Source organism: Rhipicephalus sanguineus, chromosome 4 (assembly GCF_013339695.2).
Source record: "Rhipicephalus sanguineus isolate Rsan-2018 chromosome 4, BIME_Rsan_1.4, whole genome shotgun sequence".
In the NCBI taxonomy this organism is placed as follows: Eukaryota; Metazoa; Arthropoda; class Arachnida; order Ixodida; family Ixodidae; genus Rhipicephalus; species Rhipicephalus sanguineus.
The window spans coordinates 79,761,705-79,782,340 of NC_051179.1; the positions used below are offsets into that span (position 1 = coordinate 79,761,705).

At 44.9% G+C, this 20,636-nt stretch overlaps 1 protein-coding gene across 1 annotated transcript; it reads right to left on the reverse strand.

Moving 5' to 3' along the window:
- Positions 1–17,409: 17,409 nt before the first annotated feature.
- LOC119391328 (cuticle protein) lies at positions 17,410–20,204 on the reverse strand. Its single transcript, XM_049415246.1, has 3 exons — positions 20,196–20,204; positions 17,780–18,887; positions 17,410–17,512 (listed from the first exon to the last, which is right to left on the reverse strand). Coding segments are annotated over exons 1-3 (1,119 nt in total). The 3' UTR covers positions 17,410–17,510.
- Positions 20,205–20,636: the final 432 nt, after the last annotated feature.

Consider the following 20,636-nt stretch of genomic DNA (forward strand, 5'->3'; position numbering starts at 1 on the left):
GCGGGAGAAAGTGAGAGAGAACCATGCAAGTGAGGAAAAGAATAATATAGCTTATGAAATAAACAAAGTCGAGAAAATTTACGTCTCTCAGCTACATTCTGCAAGTCAAAAGACGCCTTAATAAAAGTGATGCTTGATGAGTGATCGTAATTCGACGTAATAAACCGGGCAGCCCTATTCTGAACGTGTTCCAACAAATTAATCAGATATGTTTGGTGAGGGCTCCAAATAATTATCATCCTAATCATTTCGTTTTATTTATTTGAAGAAAGCGTCGTCATCGTCATCATGAACATTTCGTTTTATTTTTTATTTATTTACTTAAATATTTATTTATTTATTTATTTATTTATTTATTTATTTGTTTATTTATTTATTCAACCTCCCCTGGCTGGGAGCGGGTGATGCCTGCTACTACTACTACTCCTACTACTACTACGACTACTACTACTACTACTACTACTACTACTACTACTACTACTACTACTACTACTGCTCCCTTTATTGTGGTGCTCGACTGCTGAACCGAAGGTCGTGGGATGGAATCCCGGCTGCAGCGGTCGCATTTTTGATATGGCGGATATGGTTGAGGCCCGTGTACTTAGATTAAGATGCACGTGAAAAAACCCCGGGTAGTCGAAATTTCCGGAGCCCTCCACTAAGGCGTCCCTCACAATCATATCGTGGTTTCGGGACATTAAACCCCAACAATTATTATTAAAGGTTAGTCACAAGGAGACTGGTCGCAAACGGCCGCAAATGGCCGCTGTCGCAGATCCACTGCTTTGGTTCAGTCCCTCGCTACTCGATTTTTCAGTCGCCTGACTGCAGTCGCAAACATTTCAACCAATCAGATGTGCAGGATCAAGGACGTCAGCTTATTTTACGGGGCAATGCCAATGCGAGCAGACGGGAATTCTGTGTGACGACGGCTATAAGTCGTACGCATGTGTGAAGATCGGTCGCGTAGAATGACGTTTTGACCGCCAGTCGCAAACGGTCGCGCGACTGGCGCTAGTCGCAGGTGTGAATGAGCTCTAGGTAGGTTAGCTGTAAAAAAACATATTTCCTGAAACACGAACTGTGTTTGATTAGTACCTTCATATAGAAGGTTGCTGGTTCCACCCACCAACTCGTCATCGACGATACTAATTTAAAGTCGGGCAGAACAGGCTAAAAGAAACACAGAATACTATATCACGCAACAGAGCCAATGCTCTGTGGTGGCCGTCTCTGCAATGCTGAAGCAAAATGCATCAATGCGTCGCATAGAAGCAGAGGACCTACCACAAGTTGTGCTGAGATACGCACGACCATCTTCAGTGAAGAAGCGTAGGATAGATGCGTTGTAAAATTTCATTATATAATTGCCTGAATGCTAGGTTGAAAGAAAATTTGCCTGAGTTGTTGAATTACCAGTATTTTGCGGACAGTGACAGGAGCGGTGTGTTCAACGAAAAAAAGAAAAGAAAAAGAGAATAGCTCGAGGTCATGACGCGCGCTAACGTACGGACGTAGCTTCTTGCCTCCTTGTCCTCCACCCCACACTCCCTCCCTGCCTCTGCAGAGCTTCGAGCACGTTCACTGGAATGAAAGGAGAGAGGAAGCGCTTAAAGCGTGCGACCAACGCATGTAACTCAGCTCGTACTGAACGGATTCCAAAAATTTCTGCGGCAGTTGCTTCGTGAAGTAATGATCTCCAATAAGGAGGTCATTCGATAATTACTTAGAAAAGTGTTGCAAGGCCCCATTAATCGCAGGACCTGATATATGTAAAAAAGTGCTGTGGTTGTCCTACTCTCCTGAAGAGCGTTGCATCTACACTGGTAATGGCTTACCAATTAGCCCAGCGATTCTTCCTCCTAATGTCACCTATCAATATAGCTGTAACGCATTAGCATGTAACGTGTCACGCTGCTAAGCCCGAAGACACCAGTTCGGTTCCCGGCCACGGCGATCGCACTTTGATGGGTGTTAAATGCAAGAATACTCGGGCACTTGGATTAAGGTGCGCGTTAAAGCACCCCGCACGGCAAAAATAACCCGGAGTCTCTGGCAAGGACGCTCCTCATAATCACATCTTATTTTCGGCACCTAAAACGTCATAGTTATATTACTTTTGTTATGTCGCAAGCGCTTACACCTAGCACTATGCTTTTCACTCACCCGTTTTTATTGCAATAACTACTACAAGTAGATATTGTAACCGTATAGGCGCCGGATTCTTCATCCGACAACGCCGTACGGCGAGAAGCCGTTGCCCAAGACAAATCGAGGACAGTTGAAGCAGGGTACGTAGCCGAAACCGTAGCCCGGAGCGTACGGCACAGTTCTCACGACGGGTCCTACGGGTAGGAAAGGAAGTCGCACGGGCACGAACGGGCCTTGCACGGTGGGCGACACTCCTTTTTTATCGTCGACCTCCGCGGTGCAGTTGCCGCCTTCATCGGGAGAAGCTGGACTCGGTTCCGCAGGAGGCAGGTCGCCGTTTTTCGGCAAAGGAGGGTCGGAGGTCGTGTCATTGACGCTGACGGCGGGAACGACGTTGGTTTTGACCAGCTGGTGCACCAGCACGGGAGGCACGTAAGGTACCACTTGCGGGAACCCTTGAGGGAACCCTTGTGGTATTACTTGGGGTATAACTTGCGGTATCACTTGTGGAAAGATTGCGGTAGCTCGCAAGCCTTCTAGTGTCGTTGTGAGGAATACCACTGCGAACTGCAAGCAAATAAATATTTATCAATAAAACAGATGAGAAAAACGTAGTTTTTTAGGGGCGATGCAGAAATGCAAAAGATGATAAATGCAAAATACAGGTTGGTGAGCCGAGACATCTTATTAATAAAACTTAAGTCTCCAAGATATTCATTCGTTAACAATCAACTGTGCGCACAGTTCAGCAAACCGTGCGTTTAAATTGCAGGGAAAAATAATTATTTTACAACACAAATACTTCTTTTTTTATGGAGGTGCGTCACTGAGTATGCCTGTAGCTCATGTTGTGTGGCAGCAGTAAATTGGAATCCAAGTCGCTATCTTGCACACAGCAGCTTAACGCAACAGCTGCACAGCAATTATGAAGTGTCGGAATGAATTACTTTCAATACCAAGTTATCACGAATATTAACAGAAACATGGTGTGATCTTCAGACGCTGTATTCAAGGCTCATTTACATGCTACGAATGGAACACTTTTTGTGATCGAGGAAGATCAGAAGTGCATAAGTAACAAAAGTGATGCATTTTATATGTTTCGTATTTGCTTGTCCATTGTAGGCTTCTACATTGAAAGGAAATTAAAAAGCGAAAGAAATGTTTCTTTTTCAGCTACATGTACACCTCTCATATTCTTACATTTTTTCTTGTTGACAAAAAATTTGATAGACTACGCGGCAGTATTGCTATCATGTGTATTTAAATATCGACATAACGGCCTTCACAGTGGAGGAAGTCGGTTTTTATAAAAAAATTTCTCACCATGACAAAGTGCCAGCGCAATTGTTAACGGCTCCTCCAAGATTCTAGGGTGGCCTTTACGTGCTTTTTCAGGTATAATGGGCCTATATAGTTATTTGTTACATTTGAAACGGAAATTAGGATACTGAATGCCAGTGTAAATGATTAGTATTTCGAGACAAAAGTTTTTTTTTTATTTTTATACAAAAACTGCATCGTTTTCAAGAAAGATTCTCAAACGTAAATGCTTATATATCGAAAAATTGTCAATTTAGTGGCAAATCTTTGTTAATTGCGCATTTGTTTACCCTTGATGCCACATGATTGAAAATATCGTATCACCTAAGCGCGAAATTCAGCTACGCGAACATTATGAAAGTTGTTAGCAAAGCCGTCTAACTATATTTACAAATTTTTAGAGCCCCTTTCAGAAATCATCATTGATCATGCTAGTTATGCTGTCGTCGCCGCTGTTGTCTCGTTGACATTAATTACGTTCGAGTTTTTTACTGGCAAATACTGGTGAAACCAGAAGTGCATGTGGGCTAATGCGATTGGTTTAATACGAGTTTTTTTAAGCTATTCTACACCTTTGCGTGTGTCCTCCATGTTACTCGAAAATGACAATCGTTAGCAACGCACTATAGACGGTGTTGCGTCGGCCAGCTTACTGCAGTGTATAAATGAACGTGTGCCTTCCTTAGTGTGCAGGCTTCGTGCGTAGCTAAGACGTTTTCGAAATTTCAATATCCGTAGATATGTAGCTTTACTGAAGTTAATGTAGTGCTTTCGCAAAAGACACATACCACGTCTGCTAATTCTGAACGAGATCTAGCAAGCAAATATATGACGTGTTCCTCGATGTGCAGGCCTTCGTCAGCACATTTTCAAGCTTACTTTTAAGCTTAGACGTAAAAACACAGCATTCCCGGTAGCATGGGAAGTTAACAATCCCGCTGGCGCGCTGATGGCTTCGCAGTTATGTTGACCTTGTGGTTTACTCTGAGCACGGCACGCTTGAGTATTTAAACCAAAGCATGTTTTTCGGGAAAATTTTTGCGATTACAGCATAGAAGAGCTACTTTACAGTTGCAAGTGGCCTAACAGCTCAAGCAGGGGCAGAGATGACCGATGAAGCACTTTATATTCTATTAACGTGTCACTTGCTATTTGAAAGAATTGCTCCCATAAGGTCAAACTTGTCATTGGCGGCATATGAAACAGCAGCTGCTGAAACAGCCAAGCAAAGTGCTTTCGCTAAGGCTTGTATAGCCTTCGTTTGCCCTAAGTACAACCTCTTGGAAGTGTAGGATAGTATGCGTATGCCAAAACGATCTTGCGGGTGTGTTACCGATGCGCACGCGTAGCGAGCTAAATCTCAGCTCAAAATGCGGACAACATTTAGTGTTGCGGCTTTTCGGCGAACGGATACGCATGGTAACACGTACTCTCCAGTGGCTCATCGTTCATCAAAACCTCCGCCTTCAGTAGCCCGTTAAATGCGTGTAGGCAACTGTCGTCAATACTTTGCGTCATTAACCGAAAGAAGAAAAATGCAGAGATGATGAATGAATACGGGGTACTTACCACCGAAATCATGGCTCTCACTGTGTATATCAGCAGCAATGCAGAGTTCTGTGGCAACCAGAGGGTTCGCAACTCCCGCAGTGGGTGCCTTATACTTGCAAAGAGTGTACGGCGGAGCCCAGCGGGTGTGCCGTGGGCTTTCGGCTCGGACGATGTGCGCGCTGTGGAGGTTCTACCCTTCTTTTTTGGGATGCGAGATCTCGTGGAAACGAAGTGCGCGTCTACCGGTGGTCGTGAACCCAGAGAACCCACGCACGACAGATCGACCTTGACTGCCGCTGTTGGCCGCACGCCATGTGTAACCCCCGCGCGCACCATGTATTTAACAGTAGCCAAGGAGGACGAGGGGGGAGGGGGAGGGTGTAGCACAGAAAGCCAGTCCTACGTGGGACATCTTTCAAGGAAGGGGGTGGTCCGCAGTAATTTACTTTACTGCTTTGTTTTCCCCGTGCGTCGCTACTGAAATAAATGTTTTTATACCTCCTTCCACTTCACCGTGTGCCCTGTAAAAGGTACGACCCCAACAAAGGCGTGCTTAGTAGCCCTGATACGCGAGGTGATCACGGGGATACACAGAAAAAAAAAATAGCGCTGTCTGTTGTACGCAGGTGGTCGTGCAGAGTGATTGCTTTTATGTCATGGCCGGTTGTGTATACGGCGGCCATGCATCCGGGTGCGCTTATAGGAGAACTGAGCGATCGTGTCGCGATACGCGTGCGACGGGAGTGCCAGAACAAACTCTACGCAGCAATTGGGCGGAATAGTATACTGTTTAACCAAACACTACTCGTGACCAAGATATTCACGTAACAGGAAATTTTCGTGCTCGCGTAGAGACTTTACTACGTCGCGCCACTGTACTCACTGTCCCGTGGAAGGGCGTCCTATTGGAAACGAGGGTGATCTTACTAATCATGGGGTTGCGTATGGAATGCTTTGTTTCGTGCAAAATGCTGCAAAATTCATTTTGTTTACACCAGATTGAAAGATACCTTTCCATAGGCCACAACAAAGAGCGAAAACGAAAAGTTAAGGAGGTCATTTCTTGTGCAGATATAACTGTTAACTATGTGGACAACAACAACAAAAAAAAAAACTATTAATTTAGCCCCATGCCATTTAAACACTATAGGATGGTTAAATTCAGTGGTAATACTTCATTATAGTGCACTTTTGAAGTTTTGTCTTTGCTTCATGCCTACTGCCTCTGCAAGGTTGAGTGACACATCTAATAATAACAATATTTATTGGGGTTTAATGTCCGAAAACAACGATATCATTATCAGAGACAACGTAGTGGAGGGCTCCAGAAATTTCGACCACCTGGGGTTCTTAACGTACACCTAAATTTAAGCCCACGGGCCTGAAGCATTTTCACCTCCGTGTAAAATGCGGCCGCCGCGGCCGGGATTCGATCCCGCGACTTGCGTGTCAGCAGTCGAGCACCATTATCACAAGACCCCGTGGCGGGTGACACATCTGTTACGACGGATAATTAAGACGTCACCTCCTTTGGTGACAGCGAGTACAGATTTAAGTGAATAGGGAAATTTGCACAAAAGTTGCAATGTTGCTACTGCGCATGCGTCGTCCTCGTGTGCATGCGTAATTATTCGGAGGCGTCTTGAATAAGTTAATTTATGCTTGTAGTCGCGTACTCGTTTTTTGTTCTGTTTGTTTATCTCTACCGCAAAATAATACGCCTTTTAGAAATAGATCCAGAACGAATAATTTTATCTATTTATCAAGTAACGGTCCGGTGTGCATCAGAGAGAAAAAAAACATTTAGCAGAAGGCCAAGAACGACTCGGACACAGCTCTGAAGGCGTTCATAAAATTTCATACCCGACAAACGCTGGATAAGGGTTTAAATGATTGTGATCATTTCATACAGAGAGCGCCAGAAGGGTCATTGACGCAGTCATTTTGGGCGCGCCTCATATCTTTGGCACTGTTCCAACACCGCTAGTTGATCGTTATCGCGCCAAAGTATCCATTCTTGGAAGCACTGATACATATCTATGTGTATACGCTGGGCGTGCCGGGACATCCCTTCGCGTCAGGGCTCCCTTTCAGACGTCATTTTTTCGAGAAGCGTATTAAACGCAGTCTCCTTTGGGCCGTGTTTACGAGATTGCCTCTGTGTCATGTCAACCGTTGATGAAAGGGCACAAAAGTAGTTGGCGTAGAGTGCGCGTTAAGTTCTCAAGCAGTGGTGGATATAAATATACGAGATCGCAATAAAAATTTCTTATATTCTACTTTTAGAAATGTTTCCGAAATGTGGCTGGGACATTTGTCTTTCTCCCCGACACACTAACGTCAACCTTCTCCGTGCTTATTGCTTCGCCAGGCCCTGCGGTGTTTCGGAGAATTTCGCATGAGCTAAACATGTGGAGCATCTGTGGTGTTGGCCACATGACCTTACATGTGTTATCTTTAATGCCGTGAACCAATTCAGTTCCAGCGCATTTCTACCTACTCGGTATATAGCTTTTTATGAGCGAAGCTATAAAATTATCGTTATCGATGAGCAGCACGGTAAAATTGCCAGGATTTTGACGTATTTCTTTGGGACTCTTCGCTTTTTTTTCTTTTGCCTCTTCATGAAACGAGGGGCAAGTTCACGAAATGCTGTCGTCTTTAATGTTACGTTTTGCTTTGTTAGCCGTGTCGTTTCACCGGAGGTATCATCCAAAAAAAGGTACTAAAGTTTTTTAAGGACTAGTCCTACCGGCAACGTTTAGTACCCCAATGAGTCGTTGCTGCTTTAGTTAATGATGCTGCATACACGAGTGTTTTAAACGTGCTATAAATGGAGTAAATTCGTCCCACTAAAGGCACTGTTACTACGTGATGTGAAATTATATTTCCATTGTTAACTAAATATCCAAACTTTGAGCCATTCCAACAAAAAAGCTCTCGATATAGTTGGAAATTGACAAAAAAATTGTATTGCCAAGCATTGTTTGATGCCATAGCCGGCACCTGAATGCAGTTACAGGTAGGCTCCTGTAACGTTTAATTTTGGCTCTGTTCAATAAAAAGAGGAGCGTCGAACTTCTGTCCTCCGGCATAGCAGCTCATTATCAAAGCATTATTACGCGTCTTTCGTGTTTTTTTCTTAATTGTTTAAGCTGCAAGCTCATCAGTTGCCATGTTGCGCAAAAGTCAATTATAGATCGTTGAAAGGCATATCACGTGCGCTGTGGAGCACGTGTTGCATTTTAGCGGCATCTCGAAATATTACACGCTTTGCTTGATCCCACGCACTTCGGTATCCACCCATATGTACTTCGCCTGTTACTACTACGGCGACTCTCATGACCATATTGTCGTTTTGGGACGTAAAACGCAACGATTATTATTATTAATCTCGCCTAAAAAATGAGAAGGAGGAGGACGAATAAACTTTATTGATTCGTGCTTAATAATAATATATAAAAAAACCCGCTATACAAAAGGTGCGACACCTAGCGGTGAACAAGAACAGTCTGTAATTTCATAGTGCATGAGTCATTCGGCGGATGGCGCTACTGGCGGGCTTACAGCGGGTGGTATGTGTTAGCTTTGAAATAAAATGAATTTCTTGCTATTTTAAAGGGGCAGATTTAAGGGTATTCTGGTCGATTTAGTAGAGAATTTACGTACATGTCCAGATACGAAAGACATACAATCTTGGTTGGCTTTATAATGAACAATATAATTATTTAAAACGCTGCATAGACACTTGCAAAGTTTTCGTGCCAGCTCACTTACTGGCATCAAGTATACGGGTAATTTTTGCTTTCGTTTTTTTTTGGGGTCGAGAATAGTCTTTTCATATAGATCGGCACCTTACGAAAATTGACGGAGCTATATATGTTACCAAACACGTTTGATTTGATGTTATTGCTCGCACAAACGGCGGTCGCACTTTTCTAAACTGACGTTAGAATGTTGGCAGCTTCTTCGTGCTCGCAGACATACATGGCGATAGCCTGCAACATGCATTCAGACACTCTAAAACCACAGCAAATGATTTAAAACTACGAAAACTTATCTGCCTATGTCAGAGGATCCCTTTCTGCTAATCGTCTCGGCGCTCCACGGCAACTCTCCGTGGCAGAAATTATATTATGTCTAATTAAGCTTTGAGCCAACATAAGCAAGATGCTCAAGCCAAGCATTACGTCGTAAAAAAGTTCTGTGTAGAGCTCACGCTTTTTATCATTTAACGTTAAAGTGCAACCGACCATATTTGTTGTAGCGTACAATAAGTCGCTATGGGAAAATGAATAATACATAATTTGAGAAGCTGCGTGAACAACTACTGGAATTTATATTTTTACCAGGAAACCAAGGACATCGCTCTACGCACATACGTCTATGGAACGCTGCTTGATTTGGAGCAGAGCGTCGGCTCAACCGTTTAATCACGTGCAGTAGTAGAGGCTCGTGATGGCCCTTTCTCTTGTGTTTTCCGCATTCCTTTCCTATAACAACGCCTCGCATGGTACACCCGCCAATACAAGAGGTACGCTAGAAAAAATGTCAACAGAATAGCGAGGACTTGAGCTGGTTCTACTAGCTCTTTAAGTGGCCGTAAACGTATTTGAATACACGCATTTAAATTGAACATTGGGGGTAGAAATATGGACTGCATAAAACATAGCGCAGAAGACGAATACGCAACAAGGTCAAGACAGTCCTGTCGTGACCTTGTCCCGTGTTAACTTATTGCACTATGATTTCTGGAGTACGATGAACCTCCAACATGCCCAAGTATTCTCTCTTCCGTAGAAACATGACTGAGTGGCTTTTAGAACCTGTAGCCGATACTAAAAAATACCCAATGCTGTATTTTTGTAGCTTTTGTAATTTTGAATCTTTGAAATCGAGAGCTCATATTCATGTATAACGATACATACAAAAAAGGACCAGGTTTGATGTTTTAGCAGCGGAGCTGTTTAAAAGGCGGCCGTAATCTGTCTGTCGGGGACAGAAAACTATCATTATCATTAACCGGCACATGCTGTCTTCGTCCTCTTCTTCATCTTCTGCTTTGCTCCAAGAACCCGTGCGCCGAGTTGTCCGGCGTGGGATGCGAATAACTCTGATGTTCAAGGAAACGAGTACAGAGAGAGTGAAGGAGAGAGAAAAAAAAAGAGACAGAAAGAGAGAGAGAGAGCAAAAACAGAGAAAGAGAAGGAAAGAGTGGAAGAAAGAGAGGAATTCTTGGCGAAAAAGTATTTCTTGACGAGGCAGGATTCGAGCCCGCGCACCCACGATCCGAAGGCGAGCGTCGTAATCACTCGGCTATCCAGGCATATCAAAGCCTTGTATAGTATAGCATAGCAAGGGGAAGCGAAAGGGAAGTGAGGGTGAGGAGGAGGGAAATGAGGAGGGAGAGAGTGTAAAGCAGAGCATAGCAAAAAGAGAAAGAGAGAAATAGAGGGAAATAAGGGGAAGAAAGAAAGAGAGAGACAGAGACAGAGAGTCAAATAAAGTGATGGAAAGAAAGAGGAAGTGAGAAATAGAGAGAGAGAAATAAAGTGAAGAAAGAGAAAGAAAGATAGAAGGAGCAAGGAAGAGCAAGAAATACACACAGAGAGAAATAGATCGAAAGAAACAGACAAAAAGAGAGAAAAAAAAACGGAGAGCACAACAGAAAGAGAAGAATGATAGAAAAGTTGAGAAAGAGCAAGAAATACATAAAGAGTGAAAGAAAGAAATAGAAATGAACAGAGACAAGGATATATAAAAAACAGAGATATGAGAGAAAAAGAAACAAAGAGAGAAAGAAAGAAAGCGAAAAATAAAGACAAACAATGTGGTGTTTCTATATATTGCCTTGGTTCAATAAAGGAAAGCGTTGTTAGTCAGCCTCCATTATGTCGTTCGTTCTGTCTTCGTCCTTGTTTTACGCGCTGTCGTTCACTTCAAACTAAGAAACAACGAAGGCCGCCAGCTCCGCACTTCCTTCAGACTTGGCACCACTAGTACGAAGCTGCCTTAATTCCTTTGTTGTTGAGAGTGTCAAATTGATATATACTTTGTACTAAAAATGGTTACAGTTACCCCGCTGTTATGTGGAACGCCTCCTAGGTCCGTTTTAATCTGCTGAGGGCAGCTTTTAGCCCCGGTGGACGTTTTTACTATGTAATACGTAGAAGAATAATAAAGTCGAATTGGAAGTTGAGGAAAATGCCCGCGACAAAGCTTTGACACCTTCACTCCTTTGAGTGCTCTCGGAGAAACTGAACGATTTACTCGGTCCTCCTTCCTCTCGATCAAATGTTGAAAGACCTCCATATTGGTACATACAGTGTCGTATAGCACGGTGCAAAGCAATCGTATATACCAAACGTATGCTTTCCTTGATCTTATTCATTACATCAGGTTGCAGAACTCCATCAGCAATGGTAATGCCTATTCCATTACTCTGACTGTTCCTTTTGTTTGCGAAAAAAAATATAGCGTAAGGCAAAGGTGGTAATTTCAACTGATCGATAATGGATGATATTTGAGAACGACGCATAAGTAAGGCTGGAACAAGTCATTTCTTAAAATCTAGCTACCTCTTTGTATGCTAGTCTTGACAGAGAAGAAGAAGATTCGTCCCGCTAACACTTATGGCTATACCTCTTCCCAGGTTTTCCTATTCGTATATCAACATGTAACTGAGAACTGTTTCATATGAAAAGATTGCATTGTTTTAATCTCGATACCAATTGAGTAACACAGGCTTCAGTTCATGCTCGCAGCAGCAGCCTGGTGACTCGTATGCCGTCAAATAAAGCCAGTCCGGTGGTGTTATCACGTCGATAAAAGAGGTAAGGAGTTGCAGATGTGATTCTCTTTATTTGTGTTTCTTTCTTCTATATATTGCCGATGACTTCCGTTCCAATGAGGGCCAGGCTTTTCGAATGATGTGGTGGATTGGGTGATTCGTTTCGTCCGGTATTCTCTAGTGAGAAAAGAAAGGCGCCATTTTAAGCAGTTTCTTAACTTCAAGACAACAAGAGTATCGCAATAACGCTACGACCAAACCCTGCACACATCCGGATATAATGTTGTGAATAAAAACAGTAAGACATATAAATGGCACATGTTGTAACCATGCTAGAACGGAATCCTCCAGAAAGCTAAATGAGTATGTGCATATATCTGCAGTGAAATTAGGTCTGGAGTGATCTGATGTTTTCGCGAAAGGCTTTAGGCAACAAGCAACTGCAGCGTCTGTTAATGTTTAAAAGCGTCACGATGTGAACTAATAAAGAAGTTTGAGATTATAGATGGATTGCTTATTCAATACATCATCATCATCCTAATCATAATCATCATCAGCTTGACTACGCTTTCTGCAGGGCAGAGGCCTACCCATCTTCCTCCAATTAACCTGGTTCTGTGCTTCAATATATATTCGTCGTGAAAAGCGGTACCGATAGTTTCGTCTCAACTTGCTCGGTCATAGCTTATGGTAATGTGCTTACATTTCTTCTTGAGGAGGGTGGCGTAGTCGATGGCGCTGAGGCCGTAGCCATAGTTGAGGCCGTATGGCGCGAGACCGTAGCCAAGTCCGTAGGCGTAGGTTCCCAGTGGGTAGCCGACTCCGTAGCCGAAGCCATATCCATATGTCGGCACGTGCTTCACGGTCGTGACCGCGGCGGGTACGGTGTGCACAGCCGCCACGGAGGGCACGTAAGTGGACACCTTCGAGACGGTTGTGGCAGGGACGGCCGGGACTGCATGGTAGGTGCCCACCTTGGTCACCTTGGTAACGACTGGAGTGGGGTGGACTGCGGCAACGGCCGTTGGCGCCACCACGTGGGAATATACATGACCGAAATTGTACGTCGGAGCCACGTAGTGGACAGGCACGTAGACGCCCAAAGCACTGCCGGCCAGGGCGAGCAAGAGGCAGTACTGTCGGTGGGAAGAGAAGGTGCGTTACCCTTAAGCAGAACAAAATACTGAAGCATCATATACCACGTTCATCAGGCGTTCGTCATGAAAAAAACTGGCATAACCGCAGCATTTTTTTTGCACGTGATATCCTTTCAAGATAGATTAACATGTGTGCATAGATCTTCTAGATGCGAAGCGCGAGAGTACACGTACATATGCACGCGAATGAGAACCCGTTCTCGTATGGGGCCTGTGCCCGACGAAGGGTACGATCTTGTGTTGGAAAAAATTTTATCGTTCCATTTACAAAGCTGTACCTCAGCGACAATTTAAGAAGTATACCAGTATAGGTTGCAGATACAACGCAGCTGTCGCTCAAGCGAGCGGCAGTGAAGTAGGAGTACAGAAAGGCTGAGGGGCAAGACATTTATGAGGATCGTTTTAAAAGCTCTCAAGGTTGTGAAAACGAGCGAGTTATCGAGTGCAGGCGAAACCTGTCTTAGAGCGACTGAGGCGGGTCGATGCACATATTGGAAATGAGTGATTATTATTAATTATAAGAAACTTAAACGACAAAAAAGTAGATGGATGAGTGCTGCTGAGCTTAGGTCACGTATGAGTCTGTTGCATGAGTGGAAATTGCATGGAAAAATAAAAGTTCATAATTTAGGTGCTAGATGTGTCAACATTGAAGCCCACTGCGAACCCCGATAGCAGAACGTTTTTCACAAGACTGTACATTCGTCACTGGAGGCCTAATATTGGTGAGAGAAGGGTTGAGTAACGGAATAATATATCTAAAAGAAACATTCGGCATTTCTGTCTTCTTATAAGCAATGACAGAAAAATATACATATTTTAAAACTATGACTGCGAGATTTGAATAACCAAACATTGTGTTCGTATGATAGGAGCCAACGTTGAGGTCTTAAGAAAGTCATGCATCTGAATTGCTCGTGTGGATCACAATGTCATCAGATAAAAAAGACGGCGACCAACTAGCGTCGTAGCTAGTATTTGAAGCACCTCTCTTGTCTTCATGTGAACGGGAAGGGTTGAGTTCTGTGAGTAGGTTTCTCATGGTGATCGGCCTTTAAGCGTGAGTCGTAACAAAGGAAATGCACTTTATATTTAAAGATCTTGCACAGTGGTTACCTAGCAGAACTAACTACAAATTCAGAAGCACAAAAATGAGACTTAATGGTCACTTACGTGACATGCACTGTAATAGAAAGAACTCGCAAACGTGCAATACGACTCACCGAAAGCATGATTGTGGGTTGATAGGCGCTCAGCTGGCTTCCAACTGCGGATAACTTCGGCTGCTTCACCTGGTCCCTTTTTATATAGACGAAACCGGCTTAGGCCCGGTAGTCGCCCGACCATACTACTCTGACTGCAACAATTCGACTCCCTCCTCGCATCAACGCGGCTATTGCACTGCGTACACTTTCTTCTCCCGACACGTCCTTACCACACCCCAGTCTCCTGTAACTCTTTTTTTGTTGTTGTTTCGCATTGCCCTTGAAACTGAAAAAATATAAACACGAGGTAAAAGCGTCTATGCAAAAAAGGTGATAGGGTCCGGTTCCCGCATTAGCCCAGCCGTAATCCTGACCGCCTGTGTTGCGAGTACAACAAACCAGAGTTCAAGGTCGCAGAAAAACCAGCCTGCCACGACGCAGATGGGTTCGCGATGGGCTGGCAAATAGCGTTTCAGTGTAAAACTTAAAAGTGTAGGCCTTTTCGTGAGAGTGAGCCGGCTGTGCACTTTCACATCGCGTCCCCGTCAGAGACAATAATAACAGCGCGCTACTGCGACAAGACTGCCCGACCGGCGAGGAGTCTTTTTTATAGACGATAGACGACGCGAGAACTCAGTGACCCTAAGCGTTGACTGGAAGAACGGGTATTGCTCGTGTAATTCCAGCCGCGTCTCCGTGGAAAGATAAGATATAATGTAAGGAATGGACTTGGCTAAAAAGGACTGCCGCCTTGCCGGACGTCGTCCTTGGTTTTTATGATTTACTTTTATTCATAAGGTGTATGTACGCGTGCGGTTCAGAGAAACCAAAAGCAAATGGTAGATATGTGTAGGATTGTCACGTTGTGATCTATAGGGTGTTGACTTCTACCGTGGCCGTTTACGAAAGAGCAGGGAAGTGGTCTACGTAAAGCAGGTGACAGTGGGCCAGGCAAATATCTCGTGATATCCTTTGAAAACATTTCGCAAGTATATCGATAAGAGGAAGTGGGCCTTATAGGGCTTCTCAGATGGTGTAATGTAGAAAACACCACTATTAGAGGACCACAAGGGAAAAAAGATAAATCTCAAATGTCTAACTTTATAACTTTGAACCTCAGTGTCTCTGTAAGTTTGTTTAACATAACTTGCATATATTCCACACTGGTTAATTTAGGCGAATTCGCTGTGCGTTTGAACGCACCATAAAAATATTTCCAACTCTTGCGTGAAAGTGAAGCAAGTAAATAAATACCCGTATTAATGACGCTGTTTAGTGCATCTGTGTTATAAAAATTGATTAGGTAGTGACAAGTGGGTTTTTAAAAGAATAGTTATAACAATATCTGCATCTTTTTAATAGGATCTCGCGTAAAGTTGAAAGTTGTCAAGTAAAACCTAGCTGAAAAACTTGGAGGACGCTTGAGGTTCGCCTTCGAGAGGAGAACGTGATAGCTTAATCGGGCCCCGTGCGCATCGCCTTCTCAATTGCTAGCCTAGCTTCGGTTCTCGGTGAACGCCTCAACCGTGCCGTAAGGAAACGAACGACTGTGCGCTTAACATTGGCCGTTTTAAACTATCCTAGAATGCCTACTGCAAGTGTAGTTAAGAGCCCACGGTGCCATAATTTTTCCTTTTGCGAATCAGCGAAGGGCCCACTACGCGTCCGTAAGGCAACACGAGATCTTACGCACCTGCTAACTTTGTTGATGCTTTTGGTCATGATGATGATTAAATATGTCTGAGCGCGTTGTAATGGGTGGGTCTTTAAAACACCCATTTGTTGCGGAATTGACATGTTTTTGACGCCTGCCGCGATTCGGCGCTTCTGCCGCGCAATATGACATGCGTTAAGGAGACTCCTTCCACTACATGACATACGCAGTGTTTTTTTCCGAAGCAGTTTCAAGAAACAGCGTCGATTTGTGATAGAACAACTGCTTGCCACGCAGTACCTGCGGTTCGAGTCTCACTTGAACCCGAGGATTTTAATATTTATTTTAACTGCATCTTTCTCGATTGTTCGTGTAGTGTTTTTTTCGAAGCAGTTTGAACAAATAGCGTGGCTAACACCTGCTTGCGGCGCGGACGGCCTGGGTTTGAGTCTCGCTCGAACTCGAAGATCGTTATTATTTATTGCATTTGCGTATTTCTAATAATATGATAATATCTGGAGTTTAACGTCCCAAAACCACGATATGATTATGAGAGACGCCATTTGCGTCTTTCTGGATTTTTCTGTCACGGACAAGATGATGATTTTTCGCTCACAACGAACGACGCCGTCACCGACGCTGACGGCAGAATTTCTGCGACACGAGCTCTTTAACACTGTTACGTTAAGTGCTCGTTCACACAGCCGTCAAACCATCCGTCGCGTTACCGTCACGTCGAAAAAACGTACAGCAGACGCGACGTAGCAGTGTACGAACAGACGACGGCGGTTGCAGCGTCGACAGCAGCACGTTTTTGTGTAGTGTTGACCGACTGATGCACCAAAATAGGAATCGTCCACGCAGCTCAAATGGTTCGCTGGCGCTCTGCCGACACCGCTGGGATGGGATGGAGCTCATTCGGCAAGCACTATCAAATCATGAATGGCAGTCTACCACTATACCTCAAGAGGAAGGTATATAACAGCTGCATCTTACCGGTACTTACCTACGGATCAGAAACTTGGAGACTTACAAAGAGGGTTCAACTTGAATTGAGGACGACGCAGCGAGCGATGGAAAGGAAAATGATAGGTGTAACCTTAAGAGACAGGAAGAGAGCAGAGTGGGTGAGGGAACAAACGGGGGTTAAGGACATCATAGCTGAAATCAAGAAGAAGAAATGGATATGGGCCGGGTACGTAGCACGTCGGCAGGATAACCGGTGGTCATTAAGGGTAACTGACTGGATTCTAAGAGATGGCAAACGCGTGAGGGGGAGACAGAAAATTAGGTGGGTAGATGAGATTAAGAAGTTTGAAGGTGTAACGTGGCAGCAGAAAACACAGGACCGGGTTGATTGGCGGAACATGGGAGAGGCCTTTGCCCTGCAGTGGACGTAGACAGGCTGATGATGATGACGTACATAGAAACGCCCCGCTAAACCTGAAAGAGAAGTGATTCGGATGACGGGAGATACATAATCTTCAGGCTCTTGGCAAAGTGACTACAGTTACTACTCTAATTCACAGGTCGAATAACAAGAACAGGGCGTAAAATATCACGAAACTTTATTTCCTGAAAAGTGGGAGAGAAATGGGCAGTTGGGAGTTTATCCTTGCACGATATCTTGAAGGTAGTAAAACGATGACGGCTTCTTCCTATTCTCCGTTCTCGGTCACCTCTGGAATATGGTAAAAGTGAAAGAGTTATGGCATACTGTGCAGTCAGAGCTTTCATAATATCTCACTAAAATGTCTCCACAAATTCTGAGCTGTACATTCAATTACGTTTCGTTCGTTGCTTGCACCAAATATTACAACGGTTAAAAAAGCTGAAACCCTCACTCAGATTGCAACAATGTTAGAGCGCTACTGTTTCACCCAACGAAAGAGTGCCGTTTGCTTGCATGCCCGAAGAAAGCTGGTAGCAAAACCTGACGTCTACTCACACTTTTTATGAATCTTGGCAGTGTAGCCAAAGGCGTCCAGTCCGTATCCGTAGTTGTGGCCATACACGGGCAGGCCCTGAGTGTAACCAAGGGCTCCGACTCCGTAGCCGTAGGCCGGAACGTGTGCGACAGTCGAGACTGGAGAGTGAGCCACTGTGGAGACCACAGGCCTGGTGTGGACGGTGTGCTGCTCGCTCACGTGGAATGGGTCAGCTTTGGTCACACGTGTCACACCAGTGGCTGCGTGGTGCACGGTGGCTACAGCAGGAGCAGCGTGAACGGCGGTGACGGTGGCCGGGGCAGCAGCAGTCAAAACAGGAGCGCTGGCTCCGTAGACGCCGGCGACAACTGGCGATGACCTGTACCCAGTAACCTTGGTGACTGCTGGAAATCCGTGGACAGCGGTAGCAACAGCCGGTCCGGCGGTCAGGACGGGGGAGCTATGGTACACTCCGGTGACGACTGGCGAGCTGCGGTACGTGGCCACGGTAGGGGCATTGTGATAAGTGACGCCTGTCACCTTAGTGACGCCAGTGACAGCTGGAACGGCGTGAACAGCCGTAGCTACACCTGGGGCACTGTGGTAGACCTTGGTAGCAAACGGTGCTGCACCGTAAGTAGTAGCCACGTTGGGCAGTCCAAGGACAGAAGACGTGAACAGGGGAGCATTTTGATACTGGCGGGTGATGACTGGTGCCGAGCGGTAAGTGGCGAAAGCAGGAGTGGCCGCGACAGCTGGTGCAGCGTGGTAAGTGTTGAATTTGGTGACCTTAGAGTAGGACGCCGGGACAGTGTGGACGGCGGTCGCCACGGTCGGTGCGTGCGCCACGACTGTGGCCGGCGCTGCTTGGTAGTAGGGGGCGAGGGCCAAGTCACTGCGGTAGGAGGTTGAGTAGGAAGGAACCGCTGAAACAGCAGCTTTCACTACTGGAGTAGCGTGGTAAGTCGAGGCGACGTGGGCCACAGGAGCGGAAATGACGGCCGGGGCAGATCGTATTGGGTACGCTCCATACGGGGTGCCGTACCCGTAGCCCACACGGACGTCTCTGTATGGCGCATAGCCGGCAATTGCGCTGGTAGCCAGAGTCAGGAGTAGGGTGACTTGAATCTGCAAGGAGAGAGTGATACAGTATTCACAGACTCGAATATCAATACAACAGTGAACTTAAGAAATGTAAAAAAACAGGAGTAATGTTTTTGTCAGAAGAAGCGGACATTTTAAGGTAGACGCTTTCGTTTTCAGCCGACGGCGAATAAATTGATTCCGCCTTTATTAACGTAATATCTCCTCTGAGGGCGAATACTGAGGGTGCAGCATACATGATGCATGTGGCATGTTAACAAGCAGTCAATATTTGTGGTATTGAGTTGTATATAGCGCGTTTTCGAAAAGTTGACTTTTTGAGAACATCCTGGTGTATTATTAGCTACATTTGTCTACGCAGTGTTAATTTTCTTTCAAATATTATGATTCGAACATCCATAAAACTGATTAGGAGGTCGCTTTTGGCGTAGAGTCGCTGCTTTAGTGGTCAGTAATTGCTTTCCGTGTCATTTATCCTCATTCTCCAAATACTGCATGCAATAAGACGATTTTGTGGACAAGTGCAGCTTTCGATCGCGGTAAATCGACGCAGTGAGACATTTACTTTCAGAGAGGCCCTTCTCAAACTTAGCGCACGATGCGCAGGTTGACGGCGACTCAGTGCCTATATCTTAAGGAAAATCAACTACTCGACTTGGTTGAACGTGCATGGATACTACTACGCTTGCCCGAACGCTATTGAGTTCTAGGTTATTGCCGCGGTATCAATGTTTCTATGGAATCATTCAGAGCTGCTTACTCAAGAAATTCCTGCATACGCTTAGTAAAATAGATCATTCTTCCAAACAGGCCTTGCTGAAATCGACAAGAATCTGCGCAAATAATATTATGCAGCCCTGACACGCCATGACGCTGCTGAGGCAGCGGCAAATGCTGCAATGACAGCTGTTAGCATTAACCTCTTGTTTAATAATTCTGAATGCTCTCTAACTTTTCATGATATTCTTAAGGTAAGTCTGTTTATTTAGCATCTATTTCTAGACAGCGGTCTTAAGAAAAATAAATGAATGATTGAGTTGTAACATAAAATGCAGGTGGACGTATACCTCTAAGAAGCACGAAAACTTAGGCGCATGGGACTAAATAAAATAGACTGCAGCGGTTTGTCCTGCGGGGCACAACAGTCAAATAACAGCGGCAGTCATACAAGTAGTCCTAAACGCGCCTAAAACGTTCTGCACTACACGCGTTAGATATAAACGCCGACGCTTTAGGCACGTAACTTGTCGACATTCTGACACAGCTAGCTGGGACTTGGATATGTAGTTCGGAGAAAACGAGATAAACGGACGGGTGCGTCTCGATACTTACTGCGGCCATGGCTGGTTGTGGTGTGTAGACAGTGCGCAGGTAAGACCGCTACTGTCAGTCGAAGCACATTGGGTCCTTTTTATAGCGCAGATGTTTTCACCCAGAGGGCCCACAGAGTGAGAAAGGGGCTGAGGGTGGGGAGGCATCTCTGATGCAAATAGTGAGCTAATACGCGCATGAAAACATAAAATGAGGAACTCAAATGCGCGACAGGATTGTTTACGCTTCACTGGCCTCTGCGGACGGGGTACTAGAAACGAGATCGGTGGCAAAGAGTTACCGCGAGAGCACGTCTGTGGTAACGCATACTTTCCTCCTCGTTGTCGAAAGCCGAGAAGCCGCAGGATTTTCTCGAGCAAAACAGAAAGACGAGAAAGAAAAACAGCACCGGGAAACACCTGCAGACATCACTCTATTGAAATTACTTTCTTTCTTTATGAA